This window comes from Schistocerca cancellata, chromosome 2 (genome assembly GCF_023864275.1).
Source record: "Schistocerca cancellata isolate TAMUIC-IGC-003103 chromosome 2, iqSchCanc2.1, whole genome shotgun sequence".
Classification (NCBI taxonomy): domain Eukaryota; kingdom Metazoa; phylum Arthropoda; class Insecta; order Orthoptera; family Acrididae; genus Schistocerca; species Schistocerca cancellata.
The window spans coordinates 968,965,043-968,983,280 of record NC_064627.1 but is presented as its reverse complement, the minus strand read 5'-3'; the positions used below and the strand labels follow the sequence as shown (position 1 = coordinate 968,983,280).

Here is an 18,238-nt window from a genome sequence, read left to right as displayed (position 1 = left end):
ACATGGGATCAGTTGATGTTGTCACCCTGCCCTCCTGAATAGCTGAAGGTGTTCCCAATATCATGATCAGGAGACAACTCAGGTGGTGCTGCCGTAGGTGTGGGTTGGTGTAATGGTGTGGGGGAGGGTAGGTGATGGTTGCTGGTCAACTGTGGTAACTTCAAGCTCAGATGAAATATTTTCTGAGAAGAGGGTTATTTTGTTGAGATTTTCCATTTCGCAAACATTTGGTTGTGGTGAGAGATGACGGATTGTAGGTAAATTACCAGTAGGGATGCCAGCTACTTTTACGAAAGGCATCACATCCATCACTTAATAGGGTTTCTTCTTTGTTGTTCCACTACCACTCAGTCTGAGCTTGAGATTCTCCATGCACGTACTCTGCAGAGTTCTCCATTTTCCTTGAATTCAGTCACTGTAACCAAAAAACTAAATACATAGTTTCTGCTTGGTCAGGAAATAACTGTTTACAAATAAATATTTTTTCTCACTGTGTTTTGAAGGTGATAATCTTTTTGCTTAACTGTATGCTTCATTTAAGATATTTGGCTACTGAGTGTACATTCATTTTGTTGGGTCTCTATTTTTATCAGCCAGAGACTACAGTTGGGTTAACATTTGAAACCATGCAGATCATATGGAATTACTTTAAAGACACCTACATAACATGCCTTCTCAAGAACCTTGGAAAATAATTGCCGAGTGCTTTCAGACCCTATGGGACCTTCCAAACTGTATAGGCCAACAGATGGGAAACATGTTGACGCAGAGAAAATTCCTAATACTGGTTAAACTAATTTTAATTATACATCATACCACACTGTCATACTACTCGGATACTGTGATTCTGATGGTATTTTGATGGCAATTGAAACTGAGTATGCTGCCAGAAACAATTCAGGAGGTATTTTCAGAACCTCGGCAATTAAAAGCATGCCATCACTGTCTAGGCTTCCCTTAGAAGGCTATGATGGCTGTGTTTTTCCTCATTACTTTCTAGTAGATGAAGCCTTCCCATTATCCCAATATTTACTAAGACCTTGCCCAAACCAGACTCCTGAAAATATAAAATGAATATTCAATTACCACTTAAGCGAAGGTAGAAAATCAATTGAATGCACATTTGATATGATGAGTGAAAAATTCCAATTATTTAATAAAAGTCTGTTTCAGTTATTGCAAGTAGATCTCATGAGCTCTGAAATGATCTATGCACTCTAAATACAAAAAAATTTATAGGCAATTACAAGGTAAATTACCTACATGACATGTCACCTGTTCGTCATGCTCTAACTTTCCCATGCACTCCAGGACGCAAAAAGATGGACGTTAGTCGCAATGACTTCAAGACGATTACAAGATGACAGCAAGTCGACCCGCTGGCAGCCACCCTTTCACTTACATGAGCAGATGAAGAGGACAAAATAGTGTTGCAAATGAGTTGCATCATCGACTTGGGCAAATCCATCCATATGCAGGTGGCTGAACATGGAAAGGAACTTATTCGATGGTGGTAGGCACTGCAGAAAAGCAAGGTGTTAAGGTGGAATTGATACAGCACCCGAAAAAAAAAAAAGTGTATTTTGTTGTGTTTCGAGCAACAAAACTGAAAAAAGATGTATCAAACAGAGTAGTCCCAGTTCGATGGTGGTAGCAGCCATGAGACAACGAGGTGTGGTTTAGTTGCAGCCAGAGATGCAAGACAGAGAAAAGTTAAATCTAATGTGGTCAGAGCCTGTTCCAGTGGCAGCAGAAGCTGCAAAACAGTGTGTGCTAATTTTGTTTCGGTTGGAGCCACGAAATCAGAGAAATGTCAGAGTGGGAGACGACCCACGAGAGAAAGAGGTAAGAACAGGGCAAAGGTTGATCACGAGTCCAAGAGGAATGAGTTTCACAGTGAGTATTGCTGACAAAGGCCTTAATGGCTGAAAGTTATAATTGTGTGAATCTTTTTGTTGTGCCTATTGCAACTCAGCATCTCTGCTGTATGGTGAGTAGCAGCTTTCCTTCTCTAATATTGTTACATTCCATCCTGGATTTTCCATTGTTTGATTTTCACAGTGAGTGTAGGCATAAGGAATGTGTAATAAGTGTTCATTCCTAAGCAAGTAGTAAGACCACGAGTTTACATACTGGAAGCACTGGTAATGGTAGAAGACAGCACATTTTTAATGAGTGTGCTTTATGTGGCAGAGGAAAGTATATCAATGAAGTGTCTGGTAGTGGTAGCCAAGGAAATACCACCTGATGACAAGTTTGAAGTACAGCAAGTGATAAAGGTACAAACAAAGACACTCGCAAAATTGAGGGCTATTAAGTTCAAATAAAATCTCAGAATTGAACATTTGACTAGCAAATAAAGTAAAGCCATTACAGAAATATGTATGGCATACAATGACAAATATCACTTTTCAGGCAACTATTTGATGCATACTGATGATGTAAGACATGAAATCGAGTTCAACCTGGAAGCACAAGAACAGGTAACATGTTCCAAGCCATATCAAATACCACAGGTGCAAAAAGAGGTCTTAAAAAAGGAAACTGATAATATATTGCAAGGTGATGATATAGTTCCAAGTATAGTGCATGGAACTTTCCCCTAAATATGATCCCAAAGGAAATGGATGCTAGTGGGGAAAAATAGCAAATTGTAGCAGACTATGGGTGCCTAAATGAAAATATCTGTTAAGAATATATATACACTCATAGAATAGATGCAATTTTGGATGTGCTAGGTAAGCCAAGCATTTCTCTAAACAGTTTATTTAGCTGAGGGGTATTATCAAGTACTATTAGATAAGAAAGATCAAGCATTACGAGTATAACAGAATGCTGATGAGTTTGATGATAGTCCCCAGTAAAATCCAAAAATTTAATTAATTCAGTTTTAAAGGCAATGCAAGGAGAAAGACATTCATGTAGCTAAATGATGTGGTAATATTTTTCTTCTTATCAGAAGAGCATAATAGCAGGCTTGAGGTGGTCTTTTACAGACTTAGGTGCTAAAATTTGAAATTGCAAGTAGATAAATGAAAATTCCAGCACAAGGAGATTACCATTTTGGGTTATTTTCTTACAGCAGCCCTCCCTCCCCAACGCTGTAAGACTACGCCCCCAAAATGTAACCTCCTTGTGCTGGAATTTGCATTTGCTGGGGTTAATGCCTGATCAAAGGAAGGTAGTGATTGACGGTGCAATGTTATGTGATGTCAAAGACTTACACCCTCATCAATTTTCACATTGAAAATTTTGTGCATTTTTCTATGAAATTTGCCTTACAGGACATTTTTCTTCTGTAACCTTTTATTGCTGTTACTGTACACTGCAGTGTTTTTCTCCTGGTTTAAAGCATTTTGTAAATCATCTAATTTTATACAATGGCACTGCAGACTGCAATGCCCACTCTTGTGATGCCTTCTACTGTTCAAAATTTGCTCGGCCGTATAATGATCAATAATCTCGTATCACTCTGCTCATGTCATTACCTTCACACCCTGTGACCATGGCTTCCAGTGGTGCATGCAACTAATAAAACTACTGGTTGTTAACAGCAACATGTAAACTGTCTTCTTATGCTTGCAGTGCTTTTGTTATGTGTCTATGGGGTTTTGTAAACAATTTTTATTTCAGGTGTATTTAAGGGATTTATTTTATTTCAGCAGATATCTGAAGACGGCTAATGCCAAGTTATTTAATACTGGACTAATGAAAATATTTTGTACACAGTCACTGGCTTTTCCCTGAGCAACTTACTCACAGACTGCAGACTACATCTCTACGTATGGTTATGGCTGAATTTCCATAATTTTATGGTTCCATGAATATATCAAGAGAACATGAAGATTCGCACTATTTAAATTTAATTGCATTTATCAGTTACAACTATGGACTGAGAAAATTTTATGAACAATATACATCATGTTCAATTATGGAATGCAGTCAGAAATTTTAAAACGTAAAGGAAAGGGAGGGAGGGAGGGAGAAAAAAGAAAGGAAACCTACAGGAAGTGAACTAGATGCAAAGTTTTTAAAGAGATACCCCTCTTATATGCAAATATACTGTCTGCAGTAAGTGGAAATTTTAGGCACAAAACCAAGCATGTTGACTTTGTTGCTTGTTGGTGAATGTGTAAAATTTGTAGCATACGATGATGATAGACCAATATAATACCATAAAATATTGATCAGCATGCCTCCAAATGTATTTATATATACATTTCTTGGTCTAATAACTAAGAGTGTAAGAGAAGGAAGATACTGACAATTACACTCCTTCCATTGGAATCATCTTGCATTGGGGGGGAGGGGGGGGGGAATAGGGAAAATTAAATTCAAAAACAACAAAAACTGCCATGGGTGTACATCATCATCTGTAGCTGTAAGTCATAAAGCCACAGTGATATCTTCCCCAAGGCATCAAGAGATTCTCTATTCCAGATAGTATAAATGAGGTATCAAATGTATATCAATCACTGCCCCACTGTGAAGGGCGCCAAGTGACATGGGAAACAAGGAATATCCTGAACATTATATGGTTTGGGGGGGGGGGGGGGGGGGGGACCAAACTGTGAGGTCATCGGTCCCTTGTTCCCAGTAGAACAATTAACCAAGGAAAAGAAGAAAACAAAGATGTATGGCACAATAACAGTAGAAAGGAAGAACCAGAAGAACGACAGGACAACAAACACTACAATGGACAAAACAGGACAAGAAAACCACAGAGACGCAAGAAACAAGGAGAAGAGATTAAAAACAAGAAAGCAGATTACCATGGCTAGCTGACCATGAGAATAAAAAAGAAGCCAGCCACTCTGCAACACATTAAAACCTCCACCCTAAAAGCCCTCGGGTGGAGGACACAGAGGGACAAAGGACATGTGCTAAAACTTAGATCAAATAATAGAACACACCCTCACGAATAAAACGTAAAACTAAAGCTGCGTTGAGGCATTGTTGCCCAACACCGCAGTTAGGGTGCTGGGAAAGTTGAAAGTTCGCAGCAGAGCGGTTAAAAGCGAGCAGTCCAGCAAGAGGTGGACGACTGTCATTTGCGAGCCACAGCAACACTGAGGTGGGTCCTTGTGACAGAGGAGTTAACCATGTGTGAGCCGAGCCACATATGGCCAATGTGGAGCCGACAAAGGACAACTGATTCCCTGCGAGAAGCCTGCAGGGAAAACTTCCAAAAATTTACAGTCTTCTTAATGACATGCAGTTTGTTGTGCCTACTGTTATACCAATCCGTCTCCCAAAGTCGAAAAATCTTGTGGCGTAAGACAGAATGCAGGTCAGTTTCAGAGATGCTCATCTCCAGGAGAGGTTTCCGCATAGCCTGTTTGGCAGCCTGTCAGCAAGTTCATTACCTGGGATTCCGATGTGTCCTGGGGTCCACACAACCACCACTGAACGACTGGACCATTCCAGGGCAGAGATGGATTCCTGGATGTTTGCTACCAAAGGATGGCGAGGGTAGCACTGGTCGATAGCTTGTAAGCTACTCTGGGAATCAGAACAGAGAAGAAACGACTCACCAGTACAGGAACGGATATACTGAAGTGCACAAGATAGGGCCATGAGCTCTCCAGTGAATACACTGCAGCCAGAAGGCAACGAATGGCAATCAGGTGTTGGCGTATGGAAAAGGCTGTTCGGATGGCAGACTTGAGGACACAAGATTATCAGTGGTAGAGCGACCCCGGCAGAAGCCACCCTGACATGGAGCCAGTACGCCATGTAAGTCCAGGACCCAACCCAACCACCGACACACCATACGTTCCAGCAGCTTACAGAGAATGTTGGTGAGGCTGATGGGCCGATAGATATACACATTAAGCGGATTTTTACCGGGTTTTAGCACCAGAATGATGGTGCTCTCCTGCCACTGCAATGGAGAGATGCCATCGCACCAGATCCAGTTGAAGATGAGGAGATATCGCTTGTAGTCAGACAACAGATGTTTAATCATCTGACTGTGGATCCGATCTGGCCCAGGAGCTGCGTCGGGGCAATGTGCAAGGGTGCTGAGGAGCTCCCACTCTGTAAATGGGGCATTATAGGGTTCACTGTGATGTGTAGTGAACGAGATTACTTCCCTTTCCATTAGCCGTTTGGGGGTGCGAAATGCTGGAGGGTAGTTCTCCGACGAAAGATGCTCAAGCACATTGCTCAGCAAAGTGCTCGGCAATCGCGTTTACATTGGTAGAGAGCATGCCATTGATGTTAACACCAGGGACACCTGTTGGGGTCTGGTATCCAAAAAGACATCTCATCTTCATCCAGACTTGGGAAGATGACATATGGCACCCAATGGTCGACACATACCACTCCCAACACTCCTGTTTCTGTCGTTTTATAAGCAGGCGAACACGGGCACTGAGCCACTTAAAAGCTATTAGGTTCTCTAGGGAAGGGTGCCACTTATGTCACTGTGGAGCTCGCCAGCACTCTTTAATTGCCTCAGCGGCTTCTGGCGACCACCTAGGGAATGTCTTCAAATGGTTCAAATGGCTCTGAGCACTATGGGACTTAACTTCTGTGGTTATCAGTCCCCTAGAACTTGGAACTACTTAAACCTAACTAACCTAAGGACATCACACACATCCATGCCCGAGGCAGGATTCGAACCTGCAACCGTAGCAGTCGCGCAGTTCCGGACCGAGCGCCTAGAACCGCTAGACCACCGCGGCCGGCAGGGAATGTCTTTTGAGCACCCTATAGAGAACAGGGGATCGCATTTTCCATCGCAGAAATTATAGTTGTAGTGACCTGCTCAATCACAACATCGATGGCACCATGTCGGGAAGATTCAACGGTGACAGCAGCAGAGGTGAAGGCTACCCAGTCTACGTTGTTTAAAGCCCATCAGTGTAGGCGTCCATGGGCATACGGGGGAGTGACAGAAATATGGGAAAGTGGTCACTACCACACAGGTTGTCATGTGCTCTCCAGTGGACAGATGGGAGGAGTCCTGGGCTGCAAACTGATAAATCAATGGCTGAGTAACTACCATAAGCCACACTGAAATGTGTGGCAGCCCCAGTATTTAAGAGGCAGAGGTCGAGTTGGGACAGCAAATTTTCGACATCTCTGCCACGGCCAATACGCATGATGCTACCCCTCAAGGGGCTATGGGCGTTAAAATCTCCGAAAAGTAGGAAAGCTTTAGGGAGTTGATCAATCAATGCAGCCAACACGTTCAGGGGTACCACACCATCTGGAGGAAGATATACACTGCAGACACTTATTTCCTGCATCGTCCGTATGAGTTTGAAGGTGCACAGGTTCACTACATACCGAGTTCAGAACATAAATGCAAACTTCATCTGACACACTATTATATTCACTACGGTTCTTGTACTATCCCCTGTAGCCGCAAAGGGCAGGTGCCCACATTGCCGGGAACCAGGTTTCCTGGAGGGCAATGCAGAAAGCAGGTGTAAAGCTTAATAGTTGCTGTAGCTCAGCCAGGTGGTGGAAAAAACCGCCACAATTCCACAGGAGGATGGCATGAGCGTGATGCTGGAAAGGCATGGAACACTCAATGAGGCAGTCTACGCCACAGGGTAACTAGCTGCCACTAACTTATTTCCTGAACAGGCTATATCAATTGTGTCTGAGGGTCTGGTGAGATCTAGGTCCTCAGCAGATGCCATAATCTTCACCTCATCATCAGACGCAGAGCTTGTTGGCAGCAGTGGTGTGGTTGCCACTGCAGTTCCCTTGGTCTTGGGGGTCTTCTTTCTGGTTTTCTCTTGGTGATCCTTGGGTTTCTCTGGATGGGAGGGCTTCACTGATTCAGTCTCTGGGACCGAGGATGATCATGAAGCCCTATGACCAGCTGCTTTTGGGCTTTTCTGCCACTGTTGGGTGTTATCTTTCCCACTAGCAGAAACCTGGGAAGGGAGTGACCCAAGGGACCCCTTCCTAGTGAGAGGAGCCGAAGAAGACTTACACTTCTATGGCTGAGAAGTGGGGATTAGTGTCCCCGGCAGTTGGGGGGACAGTGCTCCCAAGGTATGTGGTGCGGGAGCAACAGGGAGGGAAGTGGCCCCCACCATCAAGGGGGCAGGTGTAATTGTCCGGCTCTGACAGTTGACGAAATTCGTGGAACTGATGGGGCTACTACTGTTCTCGTAGTGGCGGCATAGTAGAGGTCATAGCCACAGGAAGTAGGTGCTCAAATTTCTTCTTGGCCTCAATGTAGGTCAGTAGGTCCAGGGTCATGTATTCCATGATTTTCCTTTCTCGCTGTAAAAGCCTGCAGTCTGGTGAGCAAGGGGAATGATGCTCTCTGCAGTTGACAGAGATGGGAGGTGGGGCACATGGAGTATTGGGATGGGATGGATGTCCACAATCTCGACATGTGATGCTGGAAGTACAGAGGGGAAGACATTTGCCTGAACTTCCAGCACTTAAAGCACCACCTTGAGGGAGGGATATATGGCTTGACATCACAGCAATAGACAATCACCCTGACCTTCTCAGGTAATGTTTCACCCTCGAAGGCCAAGATGAAGGCACCGGTGGCAACCTGATTATTCCTCTGACCCTGACGGGCGCGTCGAATGAAATGACTCCTCGTCGCTATAAATTGGTGCGCAGCTCGTCATCAGACTGCAAAAGAAGGTTCCTTCAGAATATAATATCCTGGTTGATATTTAAGCTCTTATGAGGCACGATGGTAACAGAAACATCCCCCAGCTTGTCACGAGCCAGTAATGACAGTGACTGGGCAGAGGATGCTGTTTTTATGACTGACCCTGATCGCATTTTGGACAAGCCCTCCATCTCCCCAAACTTGTCCTCTAAAAGCTCTAGAAAAAACTGAGGCTTTACTGATACAAAGGAGTCCCCATCAGCTCTTGTACATATGAGGTACTGGGGCGAATAAGGTTCGCTGCCACCCTTAGCCTGTCGTTACTCCCACGGTGTGGCCAGGGAGGGCGACGATTTAGGATCATACTTCCTTGCATTGTACTGAGACTTTGAATGCTTAGAGACTGCTGACGTTTGATGATGTGGTACACTTCGTTACGCGTCCTCTGCCCTGATGCCACCCACTCCAACCAGGGGTCCTGGGTGCCACCCAGCTGCAGCAAAGGCCACCTGGCAGGATGGCCATTGCCGGGAGTCCTGATGCCCCAAGGTGACGGGCATCTACTCCTTGGCATACATGTGGAGTTAACGGCGCAGGCATCAGCAAAGCGAGCCCTGTGTAGTCACGGGGCTACAACCAACAGGTTACACGGTGGCCCCAACACAACAGACTGGCTACTGTGCTGGATATGAGGTGCAAAGAATTCCATGGTCATCATGGGCACAGACAACGACACTGCATAGTGGGTGGAGGAAATCGCACCCAGGAAGGTGTCCTCACTCAAGAGATGAAGGATGAGCAGGATTGCAATGCCACAACAAGAAAGTGGGTTAAAGATCTATGTACACGATGCACCACGTAAGGCGCCCTTCCCCCCCAATTGGGTCGCTCTTCGAGAAAATTTGAAAAATGGAGGTCAAACCCTACAGGGGACCACCACATGAAGGCTGAAAGTTGTGAGACTCCTTTTAGTTGGCTCTTACGACAGGCAGGAATACCTCAGGCCTATTCTAACCCTCGGGCCTGCAGGGGGTAACATAATATGTTTTAACATGGTTTCATTTATCCACATATGGGTATTCTTAACATGCATATACTACTAACAAGCTATTTGTTTTTCATTAAATATCTCTTCATAATCATGAGGTCACTGTCTGATATACAAGCATTATCAATGCTATTTTCTTCAATGTAATTTCTATTTATTTCTCAATTGTTGAATGAATGAGAATGTGTGTTGGACTCAATACAGCAGCACAAATACGCACACACAATTGCAAAAATAATTTCTTTTGAAGACAATCATTTTGGGTTATGAATGCTTTTTTCTCAGATTTCTTCCCAGTAGCAGTTTCTCAGCTATAACAAATGTCAGATTTTGCATTATACAATATAAATACAAAACCATGAAGGAAATCAACAAGAGACTCATTAAAATAATGACAGACTTCCCATGACATGAGAAATCGTGCTGCTCTGACACAGGAGCGGCTATGTAATAAATTTCAGTCTCTGCTTATATAAATTATGAGCATGTTGTGATTTCCCTAACAGTCTGCAACCAAAGCATCTCTGAGTCAGCTTTCTTGACTGTTATTTTAGTATGCAGCACATTACTGAGCAGTGACAGTTTGAAGTCAGTTATTCACTCTTGCTATACTTTGAAGAGCTGTTGTATGTGTGTGCCTGCTTCCACAACACGCTATGTTACTTGGAGAGAGAAAAAAATTACAGACGTAATCAGTTTCTACGATTCTGTTGTTGCAATGTGCTTCCGTAGATGTCTTAGCTGCAAAAGTTTGTCATGAAATGGGGGACAATTTGACAGATGAAGAAATTATGAGCCTGCTTGAAGAATCTGGATCAGATATTGACAATTGTTTTGAAACTGATAACAGAATTTCTTACAGAGATGGTAAATATAATTATCAGCCAGTGTGAAATAGTATCACAATTACATTCACAGTAGCTTTACTGACTCACATCTTGTATTTTGAACGTAATATTGAGTGATCTGAAAATGGAACTGAACCATCGCATGAATTAGAAGTGAGCTCCCATTCAACAGGGCAGAACACAAAAATAGCAGTAGTCTCAAAGCAACATCATTGCCTGGGTAAATGATGATAAGATCCCAGTTACTAGTTTTTGAAAATGGAAGTAACATTTTGGCACCTATGACTGCTGAAAGCACCAAATTTGACTGTTGGTGCCTGTTTATGGACAGGAATATGATAAAATCTACAAAAACTGAAAGAAACCACTATGCAGGATCAGCTGTTTGTAAACTGCAGTGGCAAAAGTAAAATCATACCCAAGTCACCTTATACCAATTGGTCTGCTATTAAGCAACATATGATGTCTCAGTTTTTTATTGTAATTACTCACATTCGTCTTTGTAGACCAACCAAATATTACAGACTATTGAAGTCATTAGGTAATACAGAATTCATCTTTAGCTGCAAAAATCATGTGAACAACACTGACAATTACATACACAGGGGCAACCAAACCACAATCCTTTGCATAAAATCTGGCCTTTTTATTTACACTTCATACTGAAAATCAAGAGCAATTTTTATCCCAACAAGAAGCTGACAGTTGAAGATTTATGTCCTTTTAGAGGAAACATTCAGTTTAGTGTATGTATCAAGAACAAGCGATAAAACTTCACAAAACACCATCAGGAAAATCTAAGACGCCGGAACAGCTGAATTGTTAATCAGTCTTTCATATGATTTGTTTTTTTAATTAAATCATGGGGCTAGGGAGGTGGATGGCTGAAAGTAAGAGAGCAGTTTCTATTACCAAAAGTAATACCAATTTCACTCTTAATCATACACACATAGGCATTGCCAACATCTGCACATGGGCAGCCCATTGTAAACTTTAACCAAACAAGCCAAATGGGTACAGTGCAAAGCTTTTCATTTTTAGTTATTCTGCAACAGGCTATGTTTTGAAATGTGAACATACACTAGTGCAAGGGAAAAAGATAATATTGCAGATTCAGTAGTCCTCCATTTGTGCAACAATTATCTACATAAGGGTCATACATTGTACACGACCACTTTTATACTATCTGAAAGACAGACTGATGAGGGCACATGCACTGTTGACGAATTCAAATAAAGCAAACTAAGAAGAGGTCAAATGGTATTCAAGAGAAATTCTGTGCAAGCACTTCGCTCGAAAAACACTACAAATGTTTGTGCCCAGTCTCGAAAATACAGCAAGACAAGTAGTGTCACCAACACAAAATCCAAGGATGGAATGGTAGGAAAGTTGAAGCCTGATCTCATACTTTATCATAACAAAAGTAAAACTGTTGTTGATCATGGAGAGCAAAAGGTGAACCATTATTTTGAATGAAGAACAATGAAATAGTGGCAGGAAGTATTTTACCAAGTGTTTGTTATGTGTCTAATCAAATCTACATTGACTACAAGAAACTTAGGCCTGTCTCACAAACGAACCATCTTAATTAGATTTATGGTGGACATATGCAAATAAAATTCCTGGGAAAGCAGCTGACTACTTTACTGGAAATGAGAAATAGTGCTCTACAGCAAACAATCCCAAATCTCATTGACAACCAGCAAGAAGTATGCTTCAAGATATTGTACTGTTTATTCTGAGAAAGGCACATGCACTACTGGAAATGAATGGGAAGAGAAATCAGATGGTGGCGTGAAGAATACAAAGTAGGGCTCTATCTATCTATCCAACCGTTTCAAGCAGTGTCTCACAAAAACAAATTTCACTCTGTGAAAACAGACAAATTCAATGAAATAATTTCATACATTTATTATGTAATAAATTCTCACATGCTGTACTTACACATGTTTTTCTACCTCTGAATCTCCTAATGTTTGAAATATAATTATTCTGTAAACACGTAGTGAATTTCAAAACACCTCAAATAAATGTGGAGGTAAACGATGATGGTATATATTTCAATAAAAAGGTTTTGTTCCACTTCTTCACCTTGGTAGCAGGAGGTATACAAATAAGTCGAAAAACTGTATGGTCTCTGGGGGAATGCAGCAGCCACTGTGGACTGACTGGAATGTATTAAACATTACATGTGGAGCTCAGCCTACAGAGGCATTGAGATATATAATGGTTTTTTGCCCCCACAATCTTGATTTTTGTGGGTTCTCCAAAAATACTCTTGATCTCTCCAGACAACTTGGCAAGTTATTAGGCACGCAATTTTCTAAATGTGAGTATAATTCACTGTAAGTTCCAGTCAACAACAATGGGGAAAAAATCATAAGATTACGATGACATAAACCATACAACAAAATTGAGATGTGCTGTACTGTCACACACAACAAAAATACAATCAGAACTCTAAGACTGATGACAACAGTAGTAGAATGTGTGGCCTTTTTACAATAGAAATAGTCCAAACCAAAAAAGAGGTACGTAAATTTAGAAGTGATTTCTCCCACAATGGTGAATAATTAGAATAACCCTCAAGGTTAACAGAAATTATGTATATCACAAATTAATTAGTCATTTACATGAAGTTTTACAGAAACACCTATGTTAAAAATGCCAAATCTACTACATGATTTGTTAATATATGGAGTGTCAAAAGTTTAGTATGGTGTGTTTATGAGTAAATTGAAAATCAAATAATATTTTTTGGATACATATTCCAAACTGATTTCAAACAAACCTTAAACTGGACAGAAACGACAGGTCTACTTAGCAAGTGATGAAAAATTGAAATACAATTGACATAGAAAGAAATTAGAAAACATACTAAATCTCCAGCTTTTAGATTTTTCAGGCAGATACCCATCAGATATTAAACTGCCAGAAAATTACAAAACTTCTAGACTCTGTTTGTATAGGACTATTCATCCACATGCCTGTCAACCTAGCACTGCCTCATACAAGCAATGTACCTCAGCACCTAACTACAATACTGATGGGAGTGTGTGTAAGATTTTTTGCCTTTTCCTCTACCCCCAGTAGGCAATGCATGAACCACCATTAACATTATACAGATATATTTTCTTGTTTGAATGGCTGTCCAGTAGACATTTCTCTCCATATTTTCATTCATTTTTAAATTCTGAATTTAAATCAGATACAAATTGTGAATAATCAGCTCAAAGAATCAATGGTTACCTTTTTATCACGTCTACACATGAAAGAGAATGTCAATTTACACTCTGATCTCTAACATACCAGCTACCATCCCAACATCAGTTGATAACCGAATCAACAACAATCAACATCCAGATATTCATCATGGATACAAAAAGAAAAAAACACGAGCCGGAGGCATAATTACAGAAACCAGTACTTGTATGTTAGAAGTATTGACCCTGGCTGTTGAGACACTTGGACCACTGTGAGAAGGCTCTGAATGGCTGTCTAAAAATTCCCAGGGCTGTGATGTTAAACAGTACCACAGGCACAGCTGGACGTCGCCCTCCACACGAATGCAGGAAAGGTTATGCCGACATTCCTCTTTGACCAAGATGGCCCCCTTCTGATTCGCTTCCTGCAGCATGGAACAGTGAATTCCCAGTGTTACTTGCAAACCTTGACCACTATTCGCCAAGAGATCAAATCAAGATAACAAGGCAATCTCACCCATGGAGTCATTCTTCTCCACGACAATGCAGAGCCTCATACTGCCAACAGTCATGGCACTCCTGCACAAATTCAAATGGGGGGGGGGGGGGGGGGGGTGTTTGCCCAACCTGCATACAGTCTGGATCTCTCTCTCTGCAATTAGGCCATTTTTGGTACCTTAAAACGGCTCGGGGAGGGGGGGGCAAACAATCCACCTCGGGCGACGATGTCCAGCTGTACGTGAAGAACTAGTTAACATTGCAGCCCTGGGAATTTTATGAGACAGCCATTCACCATCTTGTGTCACAGTAGGACAAGTGTCTCAACAGCCAGGGTCAATACTTCTAACATACAGATACTGGTTTCTGTAATTAGCCTCTGGCTCGTTTCTTTTTGAATGCCCCTTACAACAGAATAGTCCTCAGGAGACCATCTTGAATCTTCCATAGTAAGAATATATCTGTAGTGCACTGATCCTCGTTCACCTGATGTCTTCAGTATAACTGTACTCCATTCCAAAATAAAAATCCTCAGGTATCTTCTGTCTTTCTTCCATGAGTTTTGTTTATTTTTGTTCCTGTGTGGTTGTCAGATGAGATGTCATCTCTTTTCTCTACTTTGTCTTGGATTTCCTGCAATCATTCAACAGTAGTGCTTCACACAATGAAGCAGAATAATTTGTGAATAACAATTCATGCAGTTATAAACCAAACTACATCAACTGTCCACTTTTAGGCAATGTTAAACAACACACACTGCTAACGTCACCACATGCTGTGTGTTCATTAAATAATATATGTATGGTACCTAAACACGTTAGTTTAACAGTTCTGTAGATATTATGCTAATTGTAAGTTTACCTTTTCTTTTCTCTCAATCACACAGTTCAGAAGTTACATACAAAAAGTGTATCAACTGAAGCATTCAACACCATTACACGAACTCAACCAAACTGTCACATTCCAACCTAACCTTGATTTACGGAGTGCTCATGGAAGTGTGATAGGACAACTATTGTTCTCTATATTCAGAAATGATTTGATGGACAGGGTGGGAAACAATCAGCAGTTGACTGCTTATGATATCTTTGTGTACAGTAAGGTGTCGAAGTTGAGTGACTGTAGAAAGATACAATGCGGTTTAGACAAAATTTCAAGTTTGTTTCATAAACAGCAGCTACCCCTAAATGTGGAAAAAAGTAAGCTACTGTGGGTGAATAGGAAGATCAAATCTGTAATGCTCTGATACAGTATTATTTGTGTCCAGCTCGATGCAGTCAAGTCATGTAAATATCTGGACATAATATTGCAAAGCGATACGAGATGGAATGAGCATGTGAGAACTGTAGTATGGAAGGCAAATGGTCGACTTTAGTTTATTGGGAGAATTTTAGGAAAGAGTGGTTCACCTGCAAAGGAGACCGCATAGAGGATGCTGGTGCGATCTATTCTTGAGTGCCGCTTGAGTGTTTGGGACCGTACCAGTTCGGACTGAAGGAAGATATTGAAGCATTTCAGAGGCGGACTGCTAGATTTGTTACCAGCAGGTTCGAACAATATGTAAGTGTTACGGGGATGCTTCGGACACTCAAATGGGGATCCCTGGACAGAAAGCGGTGTTCGTTTCAAGAAACACTGTTGAGAAAATTTAGAGAACCAGCATTTGAAGCTGACTGCTAAACCATTCTACTGCCGCCAATGTATATTGCACTCAAGGATCACGAAAATAACATATGATAAATTAGGGCTCATATGGAGGCATACAGACAGTAGTTTTCCCCTTGCTCTATTCGTGAGTGGAACAGGAAAGGAAATGACAAGTAATGGTACAGGGTACCCTCCGTCATGCACCATATGGTGCCTTGTAGAGTACCTATGTAAATGTAGACCTCATGCTACACTACAGATCAGATTGTCACCCCATCTAAGAATTTGTATACACATCACCACATGTAAGGTTTTGCATTCACATTTGCTGGATAACCCAGTCTGGGCTACGCTGGTGACCAATCTGTCGACCTGACTTACAATCCAAAAACTAAAATAAACGCATAAGAATTATCATCATTGCTCTGTTTTCGCCCTATGACGTCACACGTCACATCTTCATGTCACGAGATCAATCAGATATTCTGTATAGGTAGGTTCCGCTCATTAAAAAATGCTACCTGCAATTAACGTAATATTTTAGCATGTTTTAAAAGTTTCTTGCTTTCTGATCGTCTCCGTCAAGATACGTTACGGCCTTATGAGTGAACAAGTCTTGTTCGTTTGGATTACGCTCACCTTCCAAGTCGCGGACAATTGTAAAATAACTGCAAGATAATCCGACAATGGTGTGATCATTTTTCCAAATGACGACTTTCTCCTGACTCATATTTTACGAATATAACACGAAGGAAAGATTATAAAGACAAATTTCGAGTGTACAGTGTTCTGATGAACATCGTGAAATATTTCGAATTAGGGTCGGTGTGTGAGTTCCATTTTAGAGTAACTGACGTTGACACGCACATTTTCTCCAGTACGGAAGCGTTCGCAAGAGGATGGCAGGAGCAACAAACCAGGTTTTAAACAAAATCATTGGCAAAACTCATACAAATGATTAGACACACTATTAAGATTACAGGCCATACTCAACATTAGAAAAGCAGAAGGAGAACAGCAGTATCACGTAATGCAATGTTAAACATAAATGTAGAAATTACTCAAACTGAGAGTATGCGACAGAGCTCTATCTTCGTGTGTGGCTCATTCCAGATTTCGCTCAACAAATTCCGCAAAGTCGAAGAAGCAGTTTTCTGACAAATCACACAGTATACAAAAATCAAGAATTAATTTTGCACTAGAACTCACCATTTTTATAGCAGCAGCAAGAAACCTCCTTTTCAAGCAACAAAAAACGTCTTTTTCAAAATCACACTGTCACTGCCTTTCAAAAATCAAAACACACCAAAGATGCCACGATATACAACTAACTTACAGCATCTGCGATATAATCATGTAACATGTGAAACACGAAGGACTTTCAGTGAATCAGTTTATCTAAATGTAAATATGTATTGAAACAAGTATTTCATAGGGTACCTGAAATAGCGTAATTATATTTTTCTAAAAGTCTGTTTGTCAAGGTCTTTCTGTCTCTGCTGGCAAAATGAATTTCAATTTAGTATCTAAAGGCCCGTCCACACGCAACGATCTGTCTGCGCAAATGTCTGCGCACATCACCTCTGCGCAGACAGATCGTTGCGTGTGGACAGAAGATTTGCACCAACCTGAGGTGTGTGCAAACCTGGAAGTTGGAGTTGGAGGTTTGAGCGAAACCTCTCAAATCTGTGGGTTCAAACCACATCTGCGCAGACAAGTTGGAGCGTGTGCACAGGAGATCGCCGCAAATCTGGCGCGAAACAGCTTTTTGATCAGTCTAGTGTTTGTATTTGTGCGCACAGGGCATTAAAATCGTTGATACTCGTCAGTGTTCTCGAGAGTTTGTAAGTGAATTCATTGAAATGTATAGAAACCACCCATGTTTGTGGAAGATTAAAAGTAAAGAATATAGTGACCGAGACAAAAAGACAGCAGCATACAATGCTCTAATTGAAAAATTGCGGGCAGTTGATGCCTTGGCAAACAGAGAAACGGTAATAAAAAATAAAAAATTCGTTGCGAACTGGCGAAATTATTTGCGGATGGATGTCGAAACTTATAATTATCTCTTAAAGCTTGTAACCCCTCATATTATGAGAAAAAATACTTGTATGATAAGGGCAATTCCTCCTCATGAACGGCTGGCGGTAGCATTAAGATTCCTAGGAACAGGAAGGAGCTACAAGGATTTGGAATTTTCAACTGCAATATCGAAACAAGCGTTGAGTAAAATAATAGCCAATGTGAAACTATTTACGCTGTCCTGAAGGATGAGTTCATGAAGGCAAGTCAAGTAAATTAGGTCTGTCAGCGAACTATTTACCGAAAAGAGTTATCCAAAGTTCAGAAATCTAGAAGATCTGGTGTAAGAGTAGATCAAGTATACCAGCCAATG

At 41.4% G+C, this 18,238-nt stretch overlaps 1 protein-coding gene across 3 annotated transcripts in view; it reads right to left on the bottom strand.

Moving 5' to 3' along the window:
• The window catches only part of LOC126162929 (uncharacterized), a 263,303-nt gene extending 246,155 nt beyond the window's left edge, over nt 1-17,148 (bottom strand). Inside the window, exon 1 of one of the 3 annotated variants that reach the window (XM_049919745.1) lies at nt 17,053-17,148. In XM_049919745.1, the coding sequence (XP_049775702.1) occupies nt 17,053-17,055 (3 nt within the window). In that variant the 5' untranslated portion in view covers nt 17,056-17,148. The remainder of the gene's footprint in view (nt 1-17,052) is intronic. The other 2 variants (XM_049919748.1, XM_049919747.1) reach the window with 2 other exon arrangements.
• Nucleotides 17,149-18,238: the final 1,090 nt, after the last annotated feature.